At 31.5% G+C, this 24,409-nt stretch overlaps 1 protein-coding gene across 2 annotated transcripts in view; it reads left to right on the top strand.

The window, feature by feature from the left end:
• LOC120363248 (protein eyes shut homolog) overlaps positions 1-21,628 on the top strand; it is a 177,674-nt gene extending 156,046 nt beyond the window's left edge. Inside the window, exons 7-9 of one of the 2 annotated variants that reach the window (XM_039467769.2) lie at positions 8,542-8,681; positions 18,702-18,874; positions 21,574-21,628. In XM_039467769.2, coding sequence (XP_039323703.2) covers positions 8,542-8,681; positions 18,702-18,874; positions 21,574-21,628 — 368 coding nt within the window. Of the gene's footprint in view, positions 1-8,541; positions 8,682-18,701; positions 18,957-21,573 lie in introns of those variants that run through there. The other variant, XM_039467770.2, reaches the window with a different exon arrangement.
• The last annotated feature ends 2,781 nt before the right edge of the window (positions 21,629-24,409 follow it).

Raw genomic sequence — 24,409 nt, forward strand, 5'->3', positions numbered from 1 at the left:
TATTTTGATGAGCATCCTTTTCTGTTCTTTGATTACATTTTTAATAGTATTTAACTTAGCTGATGCAAATTTGATATACATTCGTAAGACTATATGATATTTTCATCCTTTTAAAGAATATTTCCTCTGACTGTGATATTTGGCACTACAGTTTATAAACAACAAGCAAATTAGTTGTTTGATGTGTCTTTTTGATTGAGATCTTATTTAACTGACAGCAGCTGAATTTATAACGTTCTATTACGTTACAACAGTGTTGAAATAAAGTAACTATTAGGTTTTTAAACATAAAATATGATACTTTATTTCACCATGCTCATAAAATAGTTCTCTGTAGAGTTAACAACCTTTAATGACATTAATAGTTATCAGTTCATTCATCAAATCACACGGAATGGTTGATTATACTATGTTGGTGCCAAAAGGAACTTTCAGAGACTCTGTTAGGAATACTTACTATTTTATAAATGACACAAACAGACAAAACAAAGAAATAACAATAGTCGAGGTTAGAGGAATTAACTTCAGGACTGTTAAGGATTGGGTCAGTTCAGCAGCTATTAAACCCTGATCACATATTAGAATCATCTGAGGAGCTCTTGAAATGCACTAATGCTGAACTCCCACTCCAGAACAATCAGACTGGAATTGTAGTGAGGAGGACACAGAGGACTTTTTGAGATTCCCTAAATGCTTTTTATGCGTAGATTGAGAACTGCCATCTACTGTTACAACCAAATTAGTTCACATACTTCAGTGTTTGCATCGTTTTTACGCTTGATATTCCTTTGTCTCATAGTAGGAATAGTGGTTTCATATGTTTGGTTATTTTTAAATATCAAATTCCTTTTGAGAACTAAAAACTTCTAAGCAGAAGATATTCACAGTGATGAAATAGCAAATGTATTTTTGGGGGAAAAATGGAAGGAATAATGGCAAGTCAGATTGCTCATGGATAAATCAGCTTTGAGCAAATATAGTCAATTTTATGAATGGCAGTGAAATAAATGTTTTAGAAAATGGGTGGTGTAATACAACGTAAAAATTATTCATAGATAACTTAGCACAAAGTAATTATCTTCAAAACAATGTGTGCATATTTAATAATTATCTCTTCCTGAATTGCTGGTCAGAACTTACTGAATATAGCTAAATGTAACAAAGATAAACATTATTTGACACCGACACTGGATAATGTAGATAACTTGGCCTGTCTAATGGAAAAGAAGCAGTGTGATAATGCAGTCTGAATGAATGTTTAAGTAAAACAACCTAAACTCATTTTAAATTTCAAAGCGAAGATTCAGCAGTAAAACTTCAAGTTTTCAGGACAAAACAGAAGTTTCAATAAATGAAAAAAATATGTAAATAGAATTATACATTTTATGTACTCCAAAATGCCTTCTTATTTCTTCTGGTAATTGCCATTAAGATCTTCTTTTATGGTTTCCTCATAAAATAGAGAATGTAATTGAAGAGGAACTTAAAAATCATGCTGATAAGTTTGCATGGGGTGCATTAATTTTACCAGCAGGAAAATTATTTTAATTAAGGGATTTTTCTAACAACTAAATGAAGTATCTTACACGCCCAATCAATTCTTGCCAATATGATTGCTCTACAGAGAAGGGATGGTAATTAATTAGAAGAAGCCCCTTCAAGGACAATTGGTTGACAGTGCACAACTTGAGAAAGAGCTGACACTCACTGTTTCTTCTCAATGTCATCATCTATGTTCATTATGAGTATTATTAGATTTGAGAAAGGAGCTACGGACAGAGTGGATAAAGAGTTGTGAAGTGATGTAAGATAATATGAATCATGCTTAAGAAAAGATAAAACCCTAGCTATAAAAGGAAATAAGGCAGAGAAATTCTTTCAAATCTCTTTGTTCTTGAAGCATGTCATTATTGCAGTTTGCTTACCTAAGTTAAACATACACAGTTGAAACATTTAACATGTACTAGTGAACTTTTTTCCAAATGAATAGTGATTGCTGCATTTATGGGTTAATATTGCAAACTAATACTTACTTTGAAAGTTTTATTTTTTTCTTTATAAAATAATGGATCTTACTTCTGTTAGAAGACCTTACAGGCTATTATTATACATTACTTTTAAAGTTTTAAACAATTATTCTGAAAATAGGGAATATTATATCACCAAAGCAATCTTTATCAAAAGCCATTTCTCTTAGTATATTGTTCTACCTTCAAGTTTTCTTTTGTCAAATACCTGCTATTTATATACCTATTAGGAATTTTACAAACTTTAGTTTTAATTTTTAGTTTCAATCTTTAGTTGCAAAATTTTTAAAAATCTGAGTATTAAAAAATAATTGCGGTTTAGTGCTTTTCATTCATGTCACATATAAGTTTTCATTGCATTTTTACATGCATTGAAAGAGAATTCTCTTAATTGATTAAATTAGTAATTAGAAATAAATAACTTTAATAAACAGAACAAAGCTAATTATATGGAAGAAAAGATTTTATATAAACAAGAATTAAAATGTTAAAATGCCTAGGACTAAAATTAACAAAAATATGCAACTTCTACATGGAGAAAATTTTAGATATTGCCATAATATAGGTGCACACATATATAATCTAAAAGAAAATTCTAAAAATATGCTGTAGCTACTATTATTCTTAATAGTTTTTTCTTTCAACTTTCATACAAATTTGTTACTGATTTACATACTACCATACAGTATTTGAGTATTCTGAATTTGACAATGTGTTTCCTTTTACTAGTAAGTTTTATACTTTCAGAAGTTTGTAACCACAAGTGTGATAACTATGTGAGGTAACACATATGTTAATTAGCTAGATTTGATCATTTTACAGCATATATTTACTTCAAAATATCATGTTGTATATTAAAATACATAAAATTTCATCTGTAAATTTAAAATAATAATAACCTACCTTTAGAAAACTTATGTCATACTGGAGATACAACTTTTAAAGATTTCAACTCTCAATAGTATTTTATAGGTTATTAAAATTTTAATAAAATAATGGTGTTATCTTCTTTATGAAATTTCATCTTATTTCTTAATGCTTACATAGGAAAAAAGACAAATAAGGCCAAGTGTACTCTGCACAAGTACATCATATGGACAAATGGGGTATAAAATGAGCTCTGCCATATATTCAAGTGGATTACATAGCTTCATTAACGAAAGCAGAGTACCACGGCCTTGGTAGTCAGCAAATATGACAAAATACAAAGTCTCGAAATGAATCCAAGTCATGAAAAAAAGTAACATATAATAAAATTGTCACCTCAGATTTTAAGAATAGGTAGAACTATTTAATAATTAACATAGAAAAACCGGATAGCCATCTGAAAAAAAAATCCAACTTGTGTACACCTTTCAACATTCTCTGGATTAAATTGAAATAGATAAATTTTTAATGTATAAAAAATAAAATATCAAAATATTAGAGCATGTTGGAGAAATACTTTGTAAATTTGGATGGGAGAAGAATAAAACTAAACCTCTATCTCCCACCGTATACAAAAAGCAAATCAAAATGAATTAAAGACTTATATCTAAGACCTCAAACTGTGAAACTACTGAAAGAAAACTCCGGGGAAACTCTCCAATATATTTTACCAGGCAGAGATTTCTTGAGTAATACCCCACAAGCACCAGTAATCAAACCACAGATAGACAAATGAAGTCACACCAAGTTAAAATGCTTCTGTAGAGGAAAGGAAACAATCAACGAAAGCAAGACTCACAGAATGGAAGATCACATTTGCAAACTATCTATCTGACAAGGAACTAATAACCAAAATACAGAAGAAGCTCAAACAACTCTACAAGAATAAAATAATAATATGATTTTTAGAAATGGGGAAAAGATCCCGTCCCACATGGTGGGAGCTCCCTCTGGGATTTCCCCTCTGGAATCCCCTTCCACACTCTCCATGGAAACCTTTCTCTTACCCTTTCCTTCTCTTTTCTCTACCTAAATAAAATCACTTTTCTGTAAAAGAAAAAAGAAAAAAAAATGGGGAAAAGATCCTAAAAGACATTGCTCAAAAGAAGACATGCAAATAGCAAACAGGCATACGAAAATGTACTCAACATTATTGATCATCAGAGAAATGCAAATCAAAACGAATATGAGATGTCATCTCACCCCAGTGCAAAGAACAGGCAATAACAAATGCTAGCAAGAATAAAAAGAAAAGGGAATTCTTGTACACTGTTGATAGGAATGTAAATTAGTACAATCACTGTGGAGAACAGTTAGGAGGTTCCTAAAATTGCTAAAAATAGAACTGTTATATTATCCAGCGATCCCGCTGCTAGGTATACACTCCAATGAGAGGGAATTGGTATATCGAAGAGATATCTGCACTGTTATGTTTACTGCAGCACCATTCACAATAGCCAAGATCTGGAAGCAACCTGGGTATCCATCAGCAGAGGAATGAGTAAGGGAAATGTGGTGTATTTACCCAATGGAATACATATATATATATATATATGTATGTATAAAATGAGATCCTCTCATTTGCAACAACCTGGATGGAACTGGAGGTCATTATGTCAAGTGAAATAAGCCAGGCACAGAAAGCCAAATTCACTTGTTCCCACTTATTTGTAGAAACTTAAAATTAAAACAATAGGACTCATAGAGATAGAGAGTAGAATGATGATTACCAGAGGTTGTGAAGAGTAGTGAAGGTGGGGATATTTAATGGATACAGAACTATAATTAGATAGAATGAATAAGACCTAATGTCTGATAGCACACCTGGGTGACAACAGTCAACAATAATTTAGTGTACATTTTTAAGTAACTAAAATAATATAATTGGATTGTCTATAACACAAAGAAAGGATAAATGCTCAAAGTGATAGATACACTTTTCACTGAGGTAGTTGTTATGCTTTGTATGCCTATAGTAAAATATCTCATGTAACCCATAAATAAATACACCTAATATTTACCCACAAAAATTAAAGGAGAAAAACCATAAAATGGGTGGGGAAGATGTTTATAACTAATAATAAAATTATTGATGTCAGAAAGAAAAGACTGGTGAATTTTACTAAATGACAAGTAAAAATATCTGCTTATGAAATTCATAGAAATCAAAATGCAAAAGAAGCACTGCACAGACATTTCACTTCACAAAGGAAAGAAACCTGATAGGTAAATCACTAATATAAACATACAATTTACATAAGAAGACATAGAGAATATAAATATATGGGGAACATGCTGAGCTCTATTCATAATGCAATCAAAACATTATTATTTTTACTTGTCATTTAGTAAAATTCACCAGTCTTTTCTTTCTGACATCAATAATTTTAAAAACACTGTAAGTGTATAATTTTTCTCCTATTAGCCAGGAAAATATTTGAGAGTTGGACAATTTAGTGACTATCCATTGCCAGCAATAATGTAAAATCACTATGATATCTAAATGGGATATTTTGCAATATCTGTCACTATTACAAATTATATGCTGTTTGACCTAACCTGATTATTACGAATACATCCACATGCTAAATAATATATGTGTAATTTTATACCTGTATCATTAGTTATTAAGAGAAAAAATAAACATAAATATGGAAATGAATTACTAAAATTGCTAAAAATAGAATTGCCATATTATCCAGCAATCCCAGTTCTAGGTATATACTCAAATGAAAGAGAATCAGTATATTGAAGAGATAACCCCTCCCATGTTTGCTGCAGCACTATTCACAATAGTCAAGATTTGGAAGCAACCTGGGTGTCCATCATCATCATCATCTAGGACTGAGATACATGATAAGGTGAAGGAAAGGAATGCAACAGTGTAGAATCATGTGTATAACAGACAACCTTTTGATTCTTTAATTTGTGTTTATTTCTGTGGAAGACTTTTTTATGCTTTTTGCTCAGTGTTCTGAAATTTCACAATGTTGAGAGTTTTACATAGTGTGTCTTGTTGTCTCCTTTTAAGCTCTTCTATTTGGAAACGTTAGTCTTTTCATTTTTAGGGAGTTTGTGTATTTTTTCCCCTAAAATGTCTCTTTTCTGTAGTTCCAATTCCAAAAATTAGATATCACATCTCCTAAATTGATCCTCTCATTTTTTCATAATTTCTTTTCTCTTTCCTATTTTTATATTGCTTTATTTTCTGCTCCATTCTCCCAACTGAATATCTCAAAATGTGTGTTGAATTGTTAATTTGTTTGACTATATTTGTAATAATCTAGGGCATGCTTTCATCCTTTAAATTGTACACATTTGTGACATTCTGGGTTGTTTTTTTTTTTGTTTGTTTGTTTTTTGTTTTTTTTTCCAATAAGGATAAAATAGCTTTGCTTCTCTCCCTAAAAGTGTTACAGTTTTGTTTGAATTGTCTTCTGCTTTGCACCGTTTCTCAGTTTTCTGTAAATACTGTTTATGATTATTTGTTCTCTTTTGTTTGGAGTCTTTCTGTCAAATGTGGGGTGATCATATTTAATGGTGAGTATCTAAGAAGGCTGACTGGAAACTGACCATGCAAGGATGGACCTTGATGACCAGAGCTCTGTGATAGGGTTGCAGGTTGGCAATTAGGCTTTCACAAGGGGACCCTCAAGAAGCTTGGTATCTTTAAGGCAGGAGCCCTTGAGATTCAACTCCTGAGAGAAAACCTCGGAAATTGTTTGTTTGTAGAGCTGAGGGAGGTGAGTGAGGGGTTAGAGTAATAATCTGGATAACTGACTTGGTACAGAGGCTCTGAGTGTCAACTGATCTTGTTTCCAGAGCCCACCTTAGTACCAGAGTTTGGTACTAAGAAGTTTTTCAAAGCCTGAGCATCTAAAAATTTCTGCTAGGCCAATAAATTTTTTATAATTATGTCCTCTCATTTGTGTTTGGGCTGTAGTCTTTCTGCTAATTTAGTTAGTTTATCATTTTTTCATTATTTTTATGGGTTAAAACATTTGCTTTATTTATTTATTTGTTTACGTTATCTCTTTTTTGAGACTTTGGGATACAGAGGCAAAAATTTAAGATTTAAAACCAAATGTTTAGTCAGATATATCATTATGAAAAACTTGATGCTAATTTAAATGAAATGATAAATTTCTGGAAAAATACTAGTTGGCAAAACTGACGAAATCATCCATTTCAATTCTAAATAATCCTACAATTTCTTAAATAATTAAATAAAATAATTTTTAAAATGTTCCCACCAAAAAATACTTAAAATATGTGGCCTTCTATCATACTTCTCCAAATTTTCAATAACATAATCATTCTAATACTATATGAACTTGCAGGAAAAAAACAGAGGGAAGAACACATCTCAGTTAATTATATGGCACTAGCATAATCCTGTTTAAGCTAATTACTCTCAGCATGTTGAAAGTAGAAAATGTATTGACCTATCATTACATTTACTTGTATTTTCTTCTCTTCTATCTGATCTTCTGATAATCTCATCCATTGATTATTTTATTATTAATATAGCCATAATTTTCTACAATCTTAAAATTGTAAACAGTCAAATTACATACATAAGATTGAAGAGCTTTGGTTCCTAGCTTCTTCCTGTTTTCCAGTAATATGTGAGATTTCTTGGAGAGAAATTCACATGGTAGGGAGATGTCAGTTTATCAATGATCTCTAATTTACAATTCCATTGTAAAATTCATAACTTACATGATATTTTTCAAGAAATTATGCCTTGCAAGTCCCTAGATTTTAGATTTGCTAACTATAAGCAGTCCTAAATTAGGGATATATTGCTAAAATGTTCTGTAGATAAACTTTGTCCTCTAACAAATATTGTTTGTTGGTTTACTAGGAGATTAGCCATGTTTACAAAAAGATTGGTCGGGTGTCCTACATTCTTTTACTACCTCCATTAATGACCAATAACAGGTTCTCAGCCCAACTTAATTAACTCCTTTATCCTGCAATTCTGAGATTTACATTTTTTGTTTCTTTGGTTTTTCCTACAGTTTCAAAATCTCTCATTCCCTAATTACCTATCTACTATCTATTTTATTCATCTTTTCATATAGATTTCCAACAAATTTACTGTATATCATTGTCCTTGTCTCATAATTCTTGGTCTGGGCCTTACAATTTTAGTATTCCTCTTGAATATAGGTCACATTCTCTTGAATATAGGTCACTTCTTTCTTCTTTCTTTTGCAATCTCTCCTTTTATTTTTGTTACAGGACCTTTTTTTTTTTTTTTACAGTTTTAACATCGTTTCTTGTAATTATTAATTGCTATTTGGTCAACATGTGATTATTTTTAAAAATGAATTGGCCTAGGAGCTGTGTCTGTCTTTTTCTTGTTGTGATGCTGTATTTCTCAGTCGATGTTTAAAATGAGAGGGTTGGGCTTTGAGGTCTCCTCCAAATTCAGTATCATATACATATAGGAACTTATTTTGTGGCAGATGTTGTCAAATTTATATTTTCAAGTAATTTGACCATAGTCCTTAAAAATTCATTGTGAATTCAGGTTTGTAAGAGTTTATTTAATTTTTTATCTCTTTTTTTTTTTTTAAAGGATCTGAAGATGAAAAGTGCCAAGGGGTTATTGATGCCTATTTCTTTCTGGCTGCAAACTGCACTGAAGATGCAATCTATGTGAACAAGCCTGAAGATATTAATAATTCTTGCTGGTTCCCATGTGAAGGCACAAAAGAGGTAAGGTAAATTTATCTAGTTGCTTCTCATTTTTCTCTTTACCTTGTAATTGTCTGATTTTTAAAAAGTTAGAAATTTTTAGATTACAGATCCTTCAATATTCAAAATATATATTTTGTGTAATTCAAATATAACTTTGTAAACAAGTATCCACAGTCTACTTGGAAATCCATTTTTACTTCTTACATTTATAATATGGGAAGGTAAAAAAATTCAAAGAATCATTTTGTTCTTAGTCTTCTTGTGTTTTATTAATGTTATAATTTGCTGGCTGATTAAAACCTCTCAAATACAGTTGTGTTTATGCCACTTTTTGGTTTACACATCATAATGAAATGCCATTGTCTTTTGTGTATGTTTAAATTCCTGAAAGATTTCTAATCTCTTACACCAGCAAAATACTTAAAAAAAGTTTTAAGAATGAAAATAATTTCTAATATCTAGACAGTTCCATCCCTAAGAATTGTGAGGCCTATGGCAAGAATAAAAGAGTGGTCCTCCTTTTATTCCCTCACCTCCATATTATACAAATTAAGATTATATTTTTAATACATAACAATAATTAAGAAATATTTAAGGATCTTAATTTTAAACAAATTATGAACTTTTTGTTAAAACAATTCAGAAATTTTCCAGAAAGTTAGAGAATTAACAAAGTATTTGTAACCTATCTTGTCTTGATACAACCTAATTTGATCATTTTATGAAAGCCATATTTTAGTTCTGTGATTTGCATACATTTCAGTATAGATTCATAGGCCCTTTTCTTTATGAATATATCCATTTCCATGGAGTCGACCTTGTAAATGCTAATACAAGTCACTATTTCCTTCAAATTCACCATGTAGAGGCATTACAACTACAGGAAAAATACTTCAAATACCACAGAACTTCTAAAAGTATGCCCTCAAATATATCTTTTTTTTTTTTTTTTTTTTTTTTTTTTTGAGATGGAGTTTCGCTCTTGTTACCCAGGCTGGAGAGCAATGGCGTGATCTTGGCTCACCGCAACCTCCGCCTCCTGGGTTCAGGCAATTCTCCTGCCTCAGCCTCCTGAGTAGCTGGGATTACAGGCACGCGCCACCATGGCCAGCTAATTTTTTGTATTTTTCTTTTTTTTTTTTTTTAGTAGAGACGGGGTTTCACCATGTTGACCAGGATGGTCTCGATCTCTCAACTTCGTGATCCACCCGCCTCGGCCTCCCAAAGTGCTGGGATTACAGGCTTGAGCCACCGCGCCCGGCTAAATATATCTTGAAATATGTTTACAAGTCATAAATATATGAAGTAAGCATAATACATTTTTACATATATATATTTAGCCAAACACATATACATCACTGTGATATAGATTATTACATTAAAGCTTTATATTTAAGACATTTAGCCTTATCAGTATATTTAAAATAATTATATAGTAAAATAAACTTAATAAGTCAGTAACTGTAAACCTTTCTTAGGAACAAGTAAATCACATTTGTTGTTTTGTTATGTATTTCTAGTTCCCAATATTCTTTTATAATAGTCACCAGCTTTAAGTAAATTAGCCATTGCAAAGATAGCAATCCAAGATCATTTTAGCTATTTTGTTATTTTATGATTGCACATTTTATATAACTTTAGCACTTTTATCATAGGTAAAATAAACATAAATATATATCCCACAACTGCATTTGTACACCTTATTTCCACTCTATAAGGACAGATGTAATTTAAAACTATGTTTAGAGACTGTATTTTTTATATTTTTCTTATTTAGAAATTGCTCAGGTATCCGAAATAATTTTATTAACTTTATTAAGCATCTGTGTAAATTCATAACATTGACAAAATATTTAGAAATTGCAAACTTACAACATCATGTTAACTTTGTATGATTTGTAGTATCATCAATAAAGCATTCTAGTACATCGGTGTGATAAAATTAGAAAGAATTCACAAGATGCAACCCTTTTAAATTATATCTGTTACTAAAATTTCAATTATATTAATTTTAGATTTGTGTAATCATACTTTGAGGCCATAATTATAGAACATATATCTTAAATTAAATCAGTCTAGTTTATCTACAGTGTCATTTATTTAAAAAACTACATGAGTTCTTTTTAAATAAACCTCTTTAGAATAAATAAAGACATATGTACTAACACAAATAAGCAAACTTCAGTATTTATGTATTTTGAAAAATCAAAACTTCAGGATTAAGCCAAAGCTCTGTGGAGTTCAGTTTTCTTTTCAACTAAAAGAGTAACAATATTACCCATACACATGAATGTTTTTCCTGGTTTGTGAAAGTTTTGGCAAGAGAGAAATATATAAATAAAGCAAAGTTAATCATTTCTTTTTATTGTAAATGTGGACTGTCTAAAAAAATAGTCTTAGAATGTCCATATATGATAATGATAGAAAAAATATTTGTGATCAATTAATTTCACATTTTTCCTAAGCGAAAAAGAAAAGGAAAACAGTGAAAAATGAATAAGTGAAGTTTATCATGATTCAGGTAGATATAAAATGGTGATTGTTAAGATTGATTATCTCCCTTCTGCACAGCGTAGATGCTTAAATACAGAAAAACCTATTTTCACACACACAAAAGAGCAAATCATTATAGATAGTTAAAACAACTCACATACTTGACATTTCCACAGAGCTATATAATTAAAAATCTAGTGCTTATTAATCCCAGAAGCATGAAAATGAAAGAGTAGGTTTTGTATAATACACAGAGTAATCTCTCTGTTAGATATATAGGACAGAGAATCTCCTCATGAGGATTTTTTCCTTTTTGTTCTATTGCATCTGCCAAATAAACAATCTTGTTCATGTCAAAATTTCCCCAGGGTTGTCACTGCAATTTCATATTGTCCTTTGAGAAATTATACCAATTAGAGAGATATGTACATGGCTTACAATATGAGGGGAGGAATGTGTGCTGTCCAGGCTTAAAAGGCTGAGAAGAACCCATGAAAACTTAGGTCAGCAAGTGTTTGCTATCTCCAGAACATTCCAAAGATCAGTCAATTTCAAATCAACTAAGAGTGTTTACAAGGCTTTTTAAAAGATGACAATAAAAAATGTTGCCCAAAGGAACACAAGAGTGATGTAACCGTCTGAATTCATCACTTATTTAGACCACTTGAATGATGTAGTTAATGGAACCGATACTTTTCTCTCCCAGCCAACTTCCTCTTACAGAGTCACCTGAAAAAGTGATGAAAATGGAGAGTTTTCCTATTTATGTATAATTGAATTATATAATCAAAGGATTCCTAAAAAATGTTTTATTATTCTTAAAAAACAAAAGAAACATAACATTTGTGAAGTTGACGAAATCAAATTGGAGTTTAGACTTGATACTGCACCTATGGCAGTTTCACAGCTGGAGAGAATATCCAGTGGCCTCAGGGTAGTGCATTGGTTGCTATCCGTCCTTGAAAGTGATGGCATTTCAGTGGTATCTTTGTGAAACTTTGGATTTGTTCACTTTTTACACTCCAAAAGACCACCAGGCAATTCTGCTGATCGAGAAAAACTATTATTTTAGACTTATTTCAACAAGGGAAAACAACACATTAATAGAGTTGTAGAGTTAATAGTGCTGTAACCACGTGGCGGGATGACACGTGGCTCAGCCCCCTCCCCTCGTGCTAGCCCAAGATGTAACTGGGTGTGTCCAGGTTCTTGGGGTCACTTGCCCCAGGAATGGGGAAAGGGCCCTGGCAGCGTGGTGAGCTTACCATTCAAGTAAATATGGGATCCAAAGAGTTTAGCAGAAAGTGATTTACTAGGCAGAGAGAGAAAAAGAGAGAGCTCCCACACTGCCGGTCAGGGGGAATCCAAAGAGGATATCCGCATAGGCAGAGAGGGAAAGACAGCTCCCACGTTGTTGTGGGAGGCGATCTCAGAGCAGGAAATCCATATAGGGAAGGAGGCCGTGGAGTTTTAACCCTGAAGTTATTCCCTCCCCATTTACGTTGTTGTCCAATGAGAGGCGTTCTTTCAAACTTCCTCTGGAGTGATTGATCTTCGGCTCTCATCCCAGATTGGTTGCTTGGGCCCACAACCGATCCCCCTGCTCCCAGAGCTATTCACTGGAATTTCTACCTAGACTGCCCCTGGGAAAGTTAGAAAAATAACTTTATATTTGAAATCCCTCTGGTCCCCCAGATGGGGGCGTGGATGGAGGTATGGCACTAGGAAATTCCTGCCTTTGAAACGCAGGCAATTTTCCCTAACACAGTCTCTTAGCGCCTCACATGGGAGACTTGTGGAAAGATACTTATTTGGTGCAGACCCTTGAGTCAGTTGTAGAGTGTATCTAGTGGGGATTGGTTAGAATTTACGAATGAAAACTTTGTATTGATGGCACAATATACTGAGAATCTTTAAATTGAGTCTTGATATGCAAACTGTTAGTGTTTGTAAAGAACTTATTTTAGTTGGTTTATAGTCTTACATTCCAGAAGCAAGTATTTCATGGAGTAAATAGTAAGTTATTCTTTTTTTCTCAGTATTTTAAAACATATGACAAAAAAAAATAGGTTTATTTCAGTTTTCATTAGCAAAGACAGAAGTTCCAAAGGTGTTCTTTTATTTCTTTGAGTTAAAATGTGTCCCTTCTCTGACTGAGGTCCTCTTTTAAATGCAAATGCTTCTGGAAGGGAAACCCATAAATATAAATGAGTTTATCTTGTTTTCTATACCCCTGCCACCAAAAGGTTATAAAATTATATATTATTATGAATTACTGGGAAGGGAAGGTGCTTTTCAAACAAAGTAGAAGAGATCATGGAGCTCTAAAACTTGGGATGTGAAAGGTTTTTACCAAGTTTATTTTATTTCAGAATTTATGACTAGGTCTTAATCCACTATAAATTTGAACTTTAATTCATCCAGATATGATTTTTTAAATCTGTTCCCTTTTAATTAGCTAAATATATAGTCAAAACAGCCTTCCTTTTTCCCCACACATTAACTAACCTTCAGACAGGCTTCTTCTTGCCTATAAGCCCCTACACTTTATTATTCCTATAGCATGTACTTTAAAAACTTTGCAGGTGTAAATTATGGAAATGTATGTAAATCTTCTTCCAGCTGCTTTCCAGTTTAAGGATGCAGGGGATGTCTTTATCAAGGACCATGGAACCATGCCTCTGAACTGTAAATATCAAAGAAAATAGTACTCTGACTTCCCAGTCTACTTTACAGAAGGCCTACTCACAGAACAAAATTTTTACAAACTCAATAATAATTGAATCGGCTTGACACATTCCATCTATCTATTCTTCTCTAGTGACCTCCAATACAACAGTCTCCCCTTTAACTGCAGGGATACTTTCCAAGACCTCAGTATATGCCTGAAATTGTGCCTATATGTATATACCTATGATGAAGGTTATAAATTAGGCATAATAAAAGATTAACAACTAATAATATAGAACAATTAGTATGCTATAATAAAAGTTATATAGGCCGGGCGAGGTGGCTCAAGCCTGTAATCCCAGCACTTTGGGAGGCCGAGGGGGGTGGATCACGAGATCAAGAGATCGAGACCATCCTGGTCAACACAGTGAAACCCCGTCTCTACTAAAAATACTAAAAATTAGCTGGGCATGGTGGCGCGTGCCTGTAATCCCAGCTACTCAGGAGGCTGAGGCAGGAGAATTGCCTGAGCCCAGGAGGCGGAGGTTGCGGTGAGCCGAGATCGCGCCATTGCACTCCAGCCCGGGTAACAAGAGCGAAACTTCGTCTCAAAAAAAAAAAAAAAAAAAAAAAAAAAAAAAAAAAAGTTATATGACTATGGTCTCTCTCTTTTTCAAGATAACTTACTAAATTATGCTCACATGTTTTTGAACCACGGTACCTGAAAGGATGGAAAGTGAAACCAATGATAAGGGAGGACTGCTGTCATTTTTTATTAGTTTAAATTTGAAATTAAAATCCCTCCTGCTCTCTATTTTTGAAGAATTTAGTTTAGTTTCTGTCCCCTATTTTAATAGTCTTTAATAAAATTTAATTACCTATTTAACTTTGGCTCAATTTTTATCTTGACAGGTATTATTTTAAGGATCCAGCTTGCTACATATCATGATTAAGAAAAGTCACTTTCACCTCTGATGTCACTTTATTTATCCATTTAATAAGGGTTAAAAAGTGGCAAAATAAATGCCATATATTAGATCTTATAGTTTTTTCCTCAGAGTCCTTTGCCAATGACCCTATGTACTAATATAATATGGGTATGACAAGGTAATTTATAGAAAATTATATGATATTCCCTGAAATGGTAGCTGGCATGTTTTAACTAGCACTGTTTACTTACCTATGCAGAACATTTTCTGTAAGTATGTTATAAATATCCTTCATGTCATTAATTTCTCTACAAAAGAAGTGACTTTGTGGTAATAATATTGTTATGTATATATATTACTAGTACGGAATTCTCAAAAAGGAAATTCCTAGTAGTTCGTTACTTCTGTTTCCTTTGGAAAAAAAAGATATTCCACTGCCCAGAATCATGATTTTATTACATTCCTTCTTTAAGTAAACATTTAAAAATATCTAGAATAAAACCTTGAATTTAACTTTTGTGTATTTTATAATATTGAGGTTTTTATGCAAAGTGTGGTAATTAATTATATATTTTATGTACATGATATATATACAATTGACCTGTGAGTAATACAGGGGTTAGGGTTGCCAACCCCCATGCAGTCCAAAATTGTGTAAAATGTTCAATTTAACGTTTGATAGAGTGTTTTGTATAAATGTTTTAATATTCCTTTAAGCAGATTTTTGATTCTCTATATACACAAAGTTGAGAAATCTTTTCTCTGATTTCTTAAGGTAGATCCAAGATTCTATGTGTCTACTGATATAATTTACTTTCTTACTAATATTTGTGAGAGACTTCTTCTTATCTATAAATTTAATTATAGAAAACCAAAATTCTAGTAGAAGTCTAGACTATCTGAACAGATGAAAAATCATGTTGAAATCCCAAATTATTTTTTAGGGCCAGAAATTACTTGCAATAGTTTTTAGATGTAGTAAATAACTGCAGTATAAAATAATTCACCACCTTTCCCATTTGATAAAAGTGTCTCAACTAGAGCATTAGATATAATTTAGGTGTTCATATCAGACCCCTTAGACAAAATCTTGTGTGGTTTTGAGGTATAGCCAAAAGGAAAACTAATTATTCAGCTTTTAATTATTTCTTAAATATCAGTAATAATTATTTTGAAAATAAAATTAAAAGGAAAGCATATAGTTATATGAAACAAGTCTGTCTCATTCAGAATTCTATACTAATATTCCTTGTTAAAGTAGTTTTTTCAATAATTTATTATATATTATTTTGTAATATAGACTTCTAATAATTAAAAATACAATAGGAATTTGAAGTTTTGGTGTTTTGTATTTTCTAATTATATTTAAGGTACAGAAATAATATAATGCATTTTTCCATAAAGAATATTTCAAAAATTAGCAAATTTTGAATAAGGCTTATAAGCTAGAAAATATAGTTTTATAGCCAAGTCAACTTTCTAACCTTGGTAATTTTTCTGAGGTAACCAAAGAGAATATTCTCATTTTTAAAAGAAATACACAGTGAGTTATAATGTTCAATATAGTCTGAAATCTCAGGAAGGTTAACTACCTATAAATATGCATATAGACAGAATAAGAAAGCATTGTCATAAAGTGCTAATATTTGTTGCTTCTTAGATGAGTGTTAAATTTTTAAGCCAATTATAAGAGTGCTCCTTTAATTGAAAAAAACTTTACAACTAATATCCTGTGGCTGTAGAAAATCATTACATACTCAAATAGAAATGAAGGCCTTTCTGAGTTACAAACACATAGACATATAGACACAGAGAAAACTTATAGCTACAGTTGTAATATTTTAGACTTGGGACAAGTACAAATAACACTTGATTATCTGTCCATGTCAAAGAACTATTCTCCTTCCTAATAGATTTGACTTTCTTACTTGTTTTGAACTCTATGTAGAAAGTGAAAAGACAGATTCTCATTTGATTCTTGTTCAACAGAAAGTAAATCTCTATGAACCATTCAGCTATTTAGATAACACTAAAGGGTCAGACCATGAAACAGAAATTCCTAATCATTGTTGCTACAGACGGAAAATAACTCGTTGGCTATGAAACAAAACCAAAAAGAAAATATGAAAATATGCAGATAAATTTTTTTAAAGATAGTAAATTTCTATTGTTATTTGAATTCACCTCTAGGAATTAGGAATATATGTATATGTAAAAATATAAATATATACTTGTGTATAACACTTCATAAGAAGTGTACTTCTCTCTGACAGTTTACCTAACTGTCAGATAAATCTACTGGGCATATCTGTGGAAGACTTCCAAAGCTGTTAAAAAATATAAGTATAATTTTTGACAAAACATAGCATCATGACTTCATGAAAATATTAAACATATGTGAAACATACTGTTAAATTTACTTTTAATAAGGAAACCAGTAAAGTTTTACTGTCAGTTCAAAGGAGAAACCAAGTAAACCACTGAAGGAGAAAAGCTATTTAGCAAAACCAAAAATAGATTTTTCCATGGATCTGTCTATCAATACAATGCTATTTCCATCAGATCAGTTAACATTTAAGCAATGTCTATAAAAATTTGATTAAAATACAATGAATTTTTTAAATTGTCTAATAGATGTATGTATATATTCAGTAGATATTACATGCATAAATATACACACATGTATATTTCTGTCACAGTTTGTATAAACAATTTGACTATTGAAAATGATTTTGATATAAATCAAAACTATTTTTTTTGATATTTGCTAAAGGAACACATTATTTCAACACATAAATGAAAGCTCGAAATCCTTGAAATGATTGTGTCATCTGAAAGACTACCCTACCAGAAAGAAGGGTTTGTTTGTGATATCAATTTGCTAACTGGGTGTATTAGTTGATTCTTACACTGCTATAAAGAACTACCTGAGATGGAGTGATTTATAAAGAAAAGAGGTTTAATTGACACACAGTTCCACAGGTTGTACAGGCGGCATGGCTAGGAGGCCTCAGAAAACTTACAATCATGGCAGAAAGTGAAGGGGAAGCAAGCATGGTCTTCACATGACAGCAGGAGAGAGAGTTAAGGAAGAGATGTTGTATACTTTTTAACAACCAGATCTCAGGAGAACTCAGTAAGTATTTGAGTAACAGCGAGGGTGAAACTGCCTTCATGATCTAATCATGTCCCACCAGGCCCCACCTCCAACACTGAGGATCACAATTCAACATGAGATTTGGGTGAAGAAACAGAGCCAAATAACATAACTGCGAAAAATTCATCTCTGATATGGATGTAAGGTGCTCTCTTAGAAGTGGTGAAGGGCAGAGTGATTTTTGTGCCTCACAGGGTCTGTGTTACACAAGAGTCATACATATTCAGCAAGTTTGGGGAGAAAGCAATATGCATTTATGAGGGGGAGTCAAGCACATGCTCAATGAGTAAACATATACGTAACATACATACATCCCATATTCTCTTTAAAGCAGGCTTTAGCATTGAAGTGAAGTAGAATTTGGCATTTTACATCAAAAAGTGAACTATAGGTTGCAAAGACAGTTTGTGCTCTGTCTCTATAAACTGGCTGAAATTGGCTTGAGAACTACAATTGCTTATCAGAAAAGAGTGGTTGTAAGATGATTCTGTCTGATAAGGGTTATGGTGGCCTTGGTTGTAAATCAAAGTTAGGAAGGAAATGACAGTTTGACTGATAGCTCCTATTAGGGAGTTTAGGAAAGGTGTGGTTTTTCTTGTAGCTCTAGAAATTTAGGGAATTGATGTACCAGCCAAGTTCTGAACCATTGGTCCATAGTTAACTTTCGTTTCCTTAACCCTAGGTTTCATCTTAGTAGACAGAGGGACATCTATTGTGGTCTCTCAAATCACAATTGTAATATTGTAGTATGTGATGGGAATTTTTTAACATATTTCTTTTTTGTTACAGATTTGTGCAAATGGATGCAGTTGTTTGCATAAAGAAGACAGTCAGGAATATCAGTGTCTATGTTTTATCAGATGGGCTGACAACATGTATCTGGAAAATACAACTGATGATCAAGAAAATGAGTGTCAACATGAAGCTATTTGTAAAGATGAAATTAACAGACCCAGGTATTTATGTATCTTTTGAGCACGTAACATTACCTATCTAAAAATTATAATTACATTGATAAGTCATAATTGAACTGTTTAATGGTAACAATCTTTTTTGATTTAAATGATTGTAATTTCCACACCAAATACTTACATATACATATATGATTATTATATGGTGTGTTACATAATACATGTTATGTATAACAATGTTAGCACAATTTAAAAAGGGAAGAAGTAATAGATGTGTAAAGAAATAAGTTTTCTAAATCATTCTAAAATTGTTAGCATAATCGTGATAAATTCTGCTAAGATCTGTATGATTAGCTCCAGAGCAACTACTAAAAAAACGTTTATATAATATAGTAAAAATAGCATTAACAAAATTAAAATGTTGCCCTCAGGGCCAGGCACAGTGACTCATGTCTGTAATCTCAAGGTTTTGGGAGGCGGGGGCAGGAGAATAGCTTGAGGCCAGGAGTTTGAGACCAGCCTGGGCAACATAGTGATAACCTGACTCTACGAAAAATTTAAAAAATCAGCCAGACATGGTTGTGCACATCTGTAGTCCTAGCTACTTAGGAGGCAGAGGAAGAAGTATTTTTTGAGCCCAGGAGTTAGAAGCTGCAATGAGCTAAGATTGTGCCACTGCACTCCAGACTGGGCAACAGAGTGAGACCCTATCATGAAAAAATAATTACAGGCCGGGCACAGTGGCTCACACCTGTAATCCCAACACTTTGAGAGGCCGAGGTGGGTGGATCACAAGGTCAAGAGATCGAGACCATCCTGGTCAACATGGTGAAACCCCGTATCTACTAAAAATATAAAAAATTAGCTGGGCATGGTGGTGCGTGCCTGTAATCCCAGCTATTCAGGAGGCTGAGGCAGGAGAATTGCTTGAACCCAGGAGGCAGAGGTTGCGGTGAGCCAAGATCGTGCCATTGCAGTCCAGCCTGGGTAACAAGAGCGAAACTCCATCTCAAAAAAAAAAAAAAAAACGAAAAAAGAAATACAATAAAATGAAATATTGCCCTGGAGTAATATTTACTTAGTACAAAAGAAAATAGTATTGGAATAATTAGAATGAGAAAAATAGAGGTACAAAAGAGATATGAGACATGTAGAAAACAAATAGTAAAATGGCAGGCATAAATTCAAATGCTTCAAAAATATTTAAATTAAGTGACTTCAGAAATTCAATCAAAAGAGATTTTTAGAGTGGCTGTTTTCTGATTGGGTCACTATATACGATTTACAGAAGATGTACTTTATGTATACATATGTGTATATATATATATATATGGTTTATGGGAGACACTTTAGATTTAAAGATACAAATAAGCTGAAAGTAAAGCAATAAAAGATACATAATTCAAACAGTAACAAGAAGAAAACTGGAGTACCTATACTAACATCAGGAAAAAAATAGATATAAAAAAAGTAAGAGTTACTAGAGAAAAATACGGATGTCTTATAATTATAAAAAAGTCAAAATGTTCAGAAAAGGTAGTGATTACAAACATATATGTGTGTATGTATATGTGTATGTATGTGTGTATACACAACTAGCAACATAGCCTCAAAACAATGAAGCTAAAAAAAGTAATTTAAGGGAGAAATAGCCAATTCAACAATGAGATTTAGAGAGTCTAATAACCTACTTTTAATAGCAGATGTAATACTTGGTTGTAAGTTAACTAAGGTGTAGAAGATTTAAGCAACATTATAAATCATCTAGGAGTAGCAGATAGGTATAAAACACATTAGCCAACAAGAACAGAATAACCTTCTTAAATGTACATGGCACATTTACCAGGATAGACCATATGCTATGCTATGCTATAAAACAAGCTGTAATTTATTTTTAAAAAATTGAAATAATAAAATGAACATTATTTGATGAAAATTGAATGAGATTAAATATCAGAAACAATAAGTAACTTGGTAAACTTACAATTATATGGAATTTAAATAACACAATTTATATTAAAAATGGGCCAAAATGAAATTGAAAGAGAAATTAGGAAAGTCTTTGAAATTATTGAAAATGGATACTAAAACTCATGGGATGTGAGTGATGCAGTGCTTGGAATAAAATTTGTAGTTGTAAATACCTCAATAGCCTAAACTTCCACCTCAGCACAATAGAAAAGAGAGAAAACTAAACCTAAATAATGTAAGTAGAAAGAAGGAAATCATAAACTAAGAGTAAAATTAATAAAATACCGATAAACAATAAAGACTATCAAAAAATTAAAGTTCATTTGTTTTAAATGTTAAAATAAATATACTAAAATCAGGCATAAGAGATAAAACAGTACTGAAATTATAGAAAGAAAAAAATATAATAATTTATGCCTAAATTTTAAAATTTAGTTAACTTCAGTAAAATGGGAAAAAGAAAAATATTAACTACTGCAATTGATTCAAGAAGAAATAGAAAATCTAACATATAATAAGTAAAAAGATTGAATCCAGTAATTGAACAGACTAACAAAAATTAACACTATGGAATGCCCAAGCCTAGATTACTTTACTGGGGCATTGTAACAAATATATATAGCAAAATTAAGAGTAGTTATTCACCACCTCTTTCAAAAATAGAAGAGCAGGGAACATTTCCCAACTCATTTTATGAGGCCAATATTAACGATACTACAACCAGGGAAATTACAAGAAAACTATAGGCAAATATATGTTTTCAATCTAAACACAAGAACTCTCAACACAATGATATCACACCAAGTTCAGCGACATATGAAAAGGTTTATATAGCAAAACCACATGAGATTTATCATGAGAATATAAGGTTAATTTAATATCTTAAAATCAACGTAATTTACTGTATTAACAGAATAAATAAAAAATAAAATACATGATAATGTAAATAGATGCAGGAAAAACAAGCATATTGCAGAATCTCACAACTCTTGGTGACAAAAGCACTCAACAAATGAAGAATACAAGGGAACTTCCACAATCTGATAAGGGACATTTAAAAAAATAAGAATGAAGAAACATGACTAACATACTTAATGTTGAAAGACTGAAAGACTGGAATTGCAAATCAGAACCATGAGATAACACTTTACACCTACTTGTGAAGTCTAATCATAGATTTTCCATTTGATCCAGCAATTCTACTTGTAATATATACTCAAAAAAAATGAACATATATGTTCATATAAAATTTGTATGTGAATGTTTGCACAGTTGTGAAAGATTTAAAAAGCTGAAATAACCTAAATGTCCATCAACTGATCAATGAATATATACAATTTGTTATATTCATACAATAAAATGTTATTCAGCAGTAGTCAAAAATGAATTACTGATACGTGCTTTAACATAGGTGAACATTGGAAACATTTTGATAAGAAAAAGAAGTGAGTCACATAAGACACATATAGTGCTCAATAATACTCGTTTAATGAAACATTTTTATTTATTAAGAAGTATTTTTATTAAGAAAATTATCCTTTGTTTTGTGATATAAGTTCATTTTTTTCTGATTTTGTGATTCTTGTATGTCATCATTTTTTGATATTCAGAGAATCTTGGCATTTTTGCAATTGAAATTATCAACACTTTAATGAGTTCTTGATATTCTTTTATAATTAATACTAACAATGGAGCTTGGAAAATTTTGCAGATACTAGTATTTTATATCAAATTAAGTTTCTCTATATCATTTACAATATCTAGAAATTATATATGTGATACTACCTGTTATAATGTCAAAAGATGCAAAATCTTAGAATTAACAAAAGATGCTCTAATTCTCTGTTAAAAAGACCCTTTATATACCGCTAAGCTCAATGAAAAGAAAAAATTATATATACTCTGAATAAATGAAAATATAATACATGAACTTAAATATTAGGCCTTAAATTGACTAAGATATTAATTCTTCCCAAATTGATTCACACATTGAATGCAATAAAAAATATTGCAGGTTATTTTAGAAACTATATATATATATGAATAATGTTTTATAAATTATTAGGTCATCTTTGAAAAGGAAAACTAATAGGGTAGGACTTCATAAACTATGTGGTATGACAGACTACAAAACTACGCCTTTAAAGGAAGAAAAATAATGGGTCAACAGAGAGCTTTGACAAAATCCCAAGTATATATGTGGGATCCTGATATATAAGAAATTTGGCTATAATTTCAATTGAATATACAGGGTTCTTTAGTAAATGGTATTGAGGACATGGCTCATTGTAAGACCCTGAGTAAAACTGGATTATAACCTTATACATTATAGAAGGAGACTCTAAATATGTACAGGGATCTAAAAGTAAAGGTAAAATAATGCTATAAATGAAAGAAATGTAGAAAAATATATTTGTGATTTGGGGATGAATGAATTTTCCAATTAAACACAATTTGTAAAGCAAAATAATGATAGTATTATAAAAATAGACACTAATGATAGTGATGATGTTAACAGACACAAAGTTAATGAACAATGTATGAACATTTTTCTTTTAAAGTGTATTTTAAATGGGTGCAGATTAAAATTCATAATATAAATGATGTATTTCACACAGGTCTGCACATTACCATATTTTTTCCCTGAAATGTTCAAAAAATTTTCTGGGGATTTACAAAATGTTTAATGAGCCAAAAATTTAAAAAAATATATCACACCAGCCATATTGTTACTTAAGACCAGGAAAGATTTGCTAAGTGTGGCGTGATAATTTCTTAATACCAGGCTCAGACTTCGAGGTGTTCATGACTCCCACCTCCTTTTGAAGCCTCAAATTTATGTCTAAGTCACGAATCCCTACTTGCTACCAGAAATATTATAACCGAATTAAATATATTCATTTGTATATTGATTATTTATTGAATATTCTCTAATTGTAAGATATTGTTGAAAATGTCATGACAGTGAGACAAGATACCTGTCCCAGGTAATGTACTACACATAGGTAAGATTATATACTCTTCAGAACACATCTGATGGTTGTTCTATTTCATTTAGAAAGTGAACACATTTTTAAAGTACTAAAGTAATTTTTTCTTCACTTTCTGAACATGTAAGTTGCTTGATTATAGCAATGTGTCTTCTGGCTTTCTTTCTGGAAGTTTTAAATTAAACCTGTTTCCTGTACAAGCTATTTTAGGATATTCACATTTTCTGTGTAATGCTAAATATAACCAAAACATAATTTTCAGTTATAAGCAAGAGTTCTATTTCAAAGTGTAAAATCTAGAAGTCCACAAGAATATCAGGTGTAGTTTCAAAAACTATTTCTGTATAGTCAGGAGGCTTGTATAAATAGAGCTTTATGTGAATTTGCCACAAAAATATACTATAATTTGACCAGGATTTTTAAAAATTATTTCTGATCCAAGAACTCTAATAGTGATTTATTCTAAGACTATTGTAATTTCTGCCATAATGTCAGTGATTTTATTAGCAAGTTGAATATTTTGTTTTAGGTTTATTTATTTATTTTGGCTACACTAGGCAAACTTCTGCCTTCAAGTAAAAGTTTTACGTGTTTACCTTTTTCTACAAAACAAAAAGGATATAAA

This window comes from Saimiri boliviensis, chromosome 4, assembly GCF_048565385.1.
Source record: "Saimiri boliviensis isolate mSaiBol1 chromosome 4, mSaiBol1.pri, whole genome shotgun sequence".
Classification (NCBI taxonomy): domain Eukaryota; kingdom Metazoa; phylum Chordata; class Mammalia; order Primates; family Cebidae; genus Saimiri; species Saimiri boliviensis.